The 7,322-nt window shown below is 34.4% G+C and overlaps 1 protein-coding gene across 1 annotated transcript; it reads right to left on the bottom strand.

The window, feature by feature from the left end:
• Positions 1-1,785: 1,785 nt before the first annotated feature.
• LOC106765714 (tryptophan aminotransferase-related protein 4) lies at positions 1,786-5,745 on the bottom strand. The gene is made up of 5 exons (XM_014650424.2): positions 5,351-5,745; positions 2,905-3,202; positions 2,522-2,814; positions 2,134-2,417; positions 1,786-2,056 (listed from the first exon to the last, which is right to left on the bottom strand). Exons 1-5 carry the CDS (start codon positions 5,734-5,736, stop codon positions 1,863-1,865), a joined length of 1,455 nt encoding a protein of 484 aa, XP_014505910.1. The 5' UTR covers positions 5,737-5,745; the 3' UTR covers positions 1,786-1,862.
• Between the last annotated feature and the right edge of the window lie 1,577 nt (positions 5,746-7,322).

Below are 7,322 nucleotides of genomic sequence, written 5' to 3'. Positions count from 1 at the left end.
CCCCCACTTCGTGTTTGACTTGAGACTCGAACCATAGTTTGGTCCTTGAGAGATGACCTAGGAGTCATTCCTAGCTATACTGCATTTCTAATATGCAATCAAGTGGGTTTAAGACGAACCCATACGTTACGCGACCCATCGGGAATGTGACATGAGCGGAGCTAGTGAGAACCGCGACGACCCAGGCGGTGAGAACGGAGGGTGGAGGAGTCGCGAGAAGAGAGGGAGTGGCGTCGAACATGACGGCGAGAGGGAGCGTTGTGACGGGTCGAACCAGGGCGGTCCGTAACTTGCCCTATCCCGAGTTCCTTAAGAGGCGAGAAGAGGGTAGGTGTTATCAATGTGGAGGGCCATTTAGTCCAGGCCACCGATGCACAGAGAAGAGCCTTAGGGTGTTGTTATTGGCGGAGGACGAAGACGAAGGGGAGACGGAGGTGATTGACGATACAGGGGAGAAGACGATGGAGTTATCAGCGTTTTCCGCTGAGGGGTGGATAGGTCCGAGGACTTTGAAAGTGATGGGGACGGACACTCCAGCGTACTGCGTAAGCTTGGGCGGTGGCCATCGGAGGGAGGCGTGTGGTCGGTGTGATAAGGTAACGGTGTAGTTGGGGTGAGTCAACGTGGAGGAAGAATTTTACGTCTTTGAGCTAGGAAGTGTGGATGTAATTTTAGGAGTTGCATGGCTGGCCACATTAGGAGAAGTGATTACTAACTGGGGTAATATGACTATGATTTACAAGGTAGGGGATAGGAAGATATGCATTAAGGGTGACCCATCCCTATTGAGACAGCTGGTAAAGGCTGAGTCATTGTTAAAAGTGGTGGATGTAGAAGTGGGGGCCATGGTATGGAGTTTAAGCAGAGTGGAGGCAGATGATAGTAGTGAGTGGGGGACAGATTTGACTGTGGGACAGAAGGCAGAGTTAGTGACTCTGCTCGAGACCCACTCACACTTATTTTGAGGTTTGCATGGCTTACCTCCAACGCGTGTCCAGCAGCACCGTATCCAGCTCAAGGAGGGCCATAACTCTATAAATGTAAGGCCTTACAGGTACCCTCACCTCCTCAAAAGTGAAATTGAAAAGCAAGTTGAAGAAATGTCGAGAGCAGGAATAATACGTCCCAGCACGATTCCATTTTCGAGCCCAGTTATCTTAGTGAAAAAAAAAAAGATGGAAGTTGGCGTTTTTGTGTGGATTAGAGGGAGTTAAACAAGGCGACCATACCGAATAAATTTCCTATACCAGTGATAGAAGAATTATTGGATGAACTCACGAGTGCCAGGTACTTTTCTAAGATTGATCTCAAGTCCGAGTATCATCAGATAGGTATGGAGGAAGAAGACGTGGCTAAAACTACATTTCGCACCCATCAAGGACATTATGAGTTTCTCGTGATGCCCTTTGGCCTCATGAATGTCCCGGCAACTTTTCAAAGTACCATGAAGAGTTTATTGCGGCCCTATTTGAGGAAGTGGGTGTTAGTATTTTTTGATGATATCCTCATCTACAACCCCAGTTGGAAGGATCATATGAAGCAGCTGAGTCTGGTGATACAAACGCTGGAACCGGATGGATGGGTGGCAAATCAAGAGAAGTGTGAGTTCGGAAGAAGAAAAATTCGTTACCTAGGCCATCAAATTTCAGAAGGAGGAGTGGAGATGGATGAAAACACTTTGAAAATGGTAAACATTCTTCTTTTGACAATCTATACTCATTGTACAACATACATTAGATTCTTAACATTTAACATGATAAATTTGATTATCTTATTACTCAATTCTTACAATCTGGAAACAATGTTTTATTTATCTAAGCACCACACAAAGATAGTAATGTTTACAATTAATATTTGGAATACTATTGTTTAGCAACAAGGGTGTTGAGCTTGTTTATGAGTATATCAAAGTCATCTTTGCTTCTAATGAGACTGAGACGCACGTAATGATTATCAGCACTATATAGGCTTCCTTCACGACCACTGATGCCAGCTGCTTCAAGGATTTCATAGCAGTTTCTGTCTTCTTCTCTCTCACACTTCAACCAAGCATAAGCTGTCAAATTCAAACCAAATTGTTAGCTAAAAACAAGCGAAAACTTTCACTTGGTATCATTAATAATTGACGTTTACCTGGTGAGAGCTCTCTTTCCCTTTTGAAGAAGGTGCAGTATTGGGAAGACAGTTTCTGCAGAGAAAAGCGTTTTGATTTAGATATGGTTTCTTTCAACTTTGTCCAACGATGTCTAATGGTTGAATAAGCAAATTTGAATATCTCTTTTCCATCATCTCCTTCAAGAACAACGTCGAAAAGCTTTAAAGCTCTCAGCTGAGCCTCACGGGAAACTCCCATGGTGTTCACATCCAAATACGTCAACATCTTTTCATACACTGCTTCATCTTTTATTATTGCCCATCTGTTAAAACATCACAGTGATTAACCATTAGCAAAAAGTTTATCATTTTCATTGGATTAATTTATATAACTGTTGATGAATGTTTTTCATAGAATAAATCTGACCCGAATCTGCTCCCAGCATGGCCTGTGAGCTTGGAAATTGTGAAGATCATAAGATCATCATCAGCTGGTGAAGGAATGGCAGTGTAATGTGGCCAGTAATAGGCACGATCATTGATTTGTTTGACATTATCACCTTCAAGAACTCCCTTGGTCAACTTTCCATCAGGATTGTTTGGTGAAGTAACAAACTCAATGAATGTAGAGCTGCTATCTGTCTTGTTTATCCACGAGGATGTGCTTCCTTCATAACTAAAATTCTTAGCATTGAAATATTCTGTCTGTGTTCTATACACCTGCAAAATGTTTGTTGAAATGTGAGGACCAACCTCCAATTTTAATACGCAGAAATTTTGTTGAAATAAGTGTTAAATGGAACTACTTACAGGGTAATATGGTGGTGTCGCTACTACTTTTGCGGGAGATTGTGAAGAGGTATCGGGAGAAAAGGCATAAACAGCAGCATTTAGGAGTTGTGTTGAGCCACTTCCAAAAACAATGTATTTTCCTTCAGTGATTGCGTTTCCAACTATGGCATGAAGTTTTTTGATATGTTCCACCAATAGTTGTGAGATGTATGATCCATCACTGTAAGAATAACCCATTCTGTGCCACCCTGATACTAATATCGCACTGCTTGCAGCATGTCTCATCCAAAATGGCTCCAAAAAGTATGGATCTCCACTGCAGTTAACATTCAATCAATTTTTACCGCTCATCTTGTGTATGAATTTAGTGGATAGTTTCTATGTAATTTTTTTGTGTACTAGTCAAGTTTTAAATGTTTATAAAAGAAATTAAGTTTTAAGTACCTTATAAACGTAGATATTTTTAATTATAATCTCTATTGGGGTTTGAAATATTTCATTTTTGCTTAAGTATCTTATCGTTTGATATTACATCAACAAGATAACATAGTTATTATTTCGATTTTCTTATGTCTAAGATGTCAACCAACTTGCATTTTCTTCTTCAATATTTTTCAACTCATCAAAAGTTGACCAATAAATTAGAGAAGATTAGTGAGGAGAAAAACCGAATAAATCAATCAGTTGAAAACGTGAGCACTCAACTTTCATGAATTTTTTTATTTATTGAAAACTCAATTAAAAATATTTAAATTTATTATATATTTAAGATTTAATTAAGTTTTCTTTTATAATTTATCATTTATCTATTATGACGTGATCATCAGCTTGTATCACCAAATAAATAGTTTATTAAAAAATGGTTAGTTATAAATATGACTAATTGTCAATTATTTTGTAAATTAAAATATTTTATAAAAGGAATATAATCCTTGGGCATCAATCCGATATGTTCATAAAAAAAATGAAAAAACTACCCAATTAGTATTTTACTATATCTTTTTCTTACTAAAAATTTTCAGATTCTTATTTTAAGTTTCTAATCCAAATTTTGGAAGATCTTGGTTTTGGGATATTTTATTCATTAACAATTTTCTGATATTGCTATCAAGGTATACATTAACTGAGGAAATAAATATGATTAACTGAACTCGTGTCATGACAGGAACATTGTAATTTCTTTGTAATATACGTTTTAATATTTTAGTTACTTATCACAATCAATTTATTTGAATATATGACAGTTTATTGAAAAATCTACATGAAGCTACTACCTTCATAGACATTTATATAATGTGACAAACAAGACTTTGAACATATAGTTACCATCAATCTTGTGACACTTAACAACAAAGACAAAAATGTCAACATAGATACAATAAAAAGCTATGATCAATGAACATTAGTGTTAAGACTAAACAATTCTCAAAAGAGTTTCAAAACCAAAAATATTGAATATTTCGGATTGGTTTGATGTAGATCATAAAGTGCAGAAAAGTAATATTTGAGTTACAAAATGTACTGCCTTGGCACAACTTCCTAGATATATAGATAGGTAAAAATATCAATTTGTGCAAGACCACTATCTATTGCTAAACTTCATAGATACATATAGATAGGTAAAAATATCAATTGTGTAGACTACTATTACAAAAAGCGTATAGATTTCCATAAATTTTTGTAAATATCTTACAAAAGTAAATAAATATATCTTTTATTTTTCATCTCTATAGTTATTATCGCAAAAAAATAATTAAATAACAATCAATTTTAAAAATAACAAAAAATTAGTTATTATATTGATTAATTTTAAATATTATTTTATAAACTAAAAGTTATTAATATTTAAAATATTCTTTAATATAAATAAAAAAATATTATATTTAATTTGTGAATTGGTATATAAAAATTATCTCTAACATAATTATCAAGAAATTGTNTAAATTAGTTTCTAATTAATTTAAAATTAATGATAATAAATAACTAAAATCTTGTTATAGTTAGTTTTATAGACTAATTTAGACTTATTTCACAAATTAATTATAACTTTTTATTTATATTAGAAATTATTATCATTAATTTTTATAGAATAATGTTTAATTTAATTATTATAATATAGTGACTAATTATTTTGATATTTAAAATTATTTTTTACTTAATGTTTTTTTTATAATGTGTGTTTCGTGGCTAAATTAAATTATAATATATGTAAAACATGATCCCCAGGGAGTATTTTTTATGTGACCAAATAGAGTTTTATAATACGCTATAATATAATATTCACTTCTCGTTTTACATTACTTTCATATACTACACAAACAAAATAAATATAATCTTTTTAAAATTGTAAAAGAGAAAAAACCATATTTAATAAAAAAAAAAGAAAAGAAAAAAACTATTACAAAACTGAGACCATAAGTAATATATAGCAGTTAGTATATTGAATTTTATGAGAAGGATTTACCTTCCAGCATTGGCAGAGCAATTAGATAAAAGCTTGGAGCAATCAGATCCAGTGTAGCATTGATTGCACTCACAAACTTGTTGATGACCTTTAAGAACAAGACCATCTAGGTATGCTCTTCCATGTCCTGAACATTCTATGGCAGCCACAGCCTCAGCTTCTTCTGCAGCTTCTCTGCTCCAGTTGTATTCCGATTCTCCTCTGCAACCAATCATGTTTGAGCCACACAGCACAAACATCAATGTCACAATCAATGATAAATTCATTGCACTTGTTTTTCTGGCCATTCTCTCTGTACGTAGTTTTTTCTTATGAAATGATAATATTCGTGCAGTTTCTGAGTTCAACTTCGAGGTTTCTGAAACAAAGTGGCTCATGCCATGCATTTATATAGCNAGAGATAAAGCCTACATTGGCTTTTTAAAATGAAGGATAAATAAGGACTCAGCAAGAAGAGAGAGTTTATTAAGTGTACGCTTCTTTGAACTGAAAATTATGACAGCTGATGTAAGAAAAAGACAACATATATATTTAATATATGAAAAATAATATTTCACACATCTAAATCTTTTACATTTATTTGATATTATCTTTATTAATCTTTTAATTTTTTTTTCTTAAAAGAAGTTTATACTTTTATGACCATTTTATTCTTATACTCTTTGTAAAATGAATGTAAAAGTATGTTATGATACCATTATACTTAATATATATCACTGAAAAACTATATCACATATCTCCATTTTTATTTTATTGTAGTAAATTTTTTCTTAATTAAAATTATAAAAATAATTACTTTTTATATTTTTATTATAGATAATTGTTTTTATTGTATAACACTTTATTTATTATGAGTAATTATTTGAATTTAAAAAAGGTATTAAAATTAAAATTGAAAAATAATCTTTATTATAAGTAATAATTTAGATTTAAGAAAGTAATTATTCAAAAAAATAATAAAAAAAAAATATACGAACACAAAAAAGTAAATCTCAATAATATACATATAATACAAAAATTATTTCACCATCTGATCACTAGTGCAAAAACGCTGTTTAACGTCAGTTATTTTGGGCTTTTAACGTCTATTAAACAACCAACGTCGGACATACATAAAACAGACATGTATAGTGAGGTCAGTTATTGCCATGTCCGACGTCATTAGACGTCGGTATAGGCCTAACCCGACGTCTAAACACTCGTGCAAAAACGTTGTTTAACGTCACCCCTTAAACGTCCGTTTCGTGAAAATCCGACGTCTACTAATGCGCGGTGGCATTATTGTAAATAAATTGGAAAACTAGACGTCAGTTTCGATGTCAGGCAACGTCTATGACATCATAGACTTCGGCCCTGCCACAAACTGACGTCCACTTGCCTGAGGTATGTGATAAGACGGTCCATTGACATCGGCGTTTCTAGCGGACCGACGTCTACTACGTTGCAATTAATGCTATACAAAAATCCTAGGAGCTTCAACGTCGGCTGGAACGGGCACCGACGTCTACGTCACTAATAGGAAAATCAAACGTCAACCGGTTCAGCTTTAGACGTCGCATAGACGTCGGATCCCGTGAAAAAGCAACGTCGATTGGGCTACAATTAATGCTGTTCACCTAATACCGCAGGCCATTAGACATCACGTAATCAAACGCCGACGTCTAAGGCCTGTCTGGAAGGCGGGAAGACAAAAATTCTTCAATGTAGATGTCAGTTCTGATTGTCACCGACGTCTACTTTCCTGTATTTTCACCAAATTTGAGGGTTGTAGACGTCGGCTGCTAGGGGCACCGACGTTAACTTCCCTGACAGGAAACCAAAACGTCAATCTTTTCAACTTCCTATACGTCGGTTTCTGGAGCAACCGACGCCCCATTTCAATTTAAATAGACCGCAGACTCTTCTCAAAATTCAGTTTCAATCGTGTCTTCATCTCTTTTCCTTTTTCTCTGCTTCTCCTCTACTGTTTATC

Source organism: Vigna radiata, chromosome 1 (genome assembly GCF_000741045.1).
Source record: "Vigna radiata var. radiata cultivar VC1973A chromosome 1, Vradiata_ver6, whole genome shotgun sequence".
Lineage (NCBI taxonomy): Eukaryota > Viridiplantae > Streptophyta > Magnoliopsida > Fabales > Fabaceae > Vigna > Vigna radiata.
This window is presented reverse-complemented; position numbering and strand designations above follow the sequence as displayed.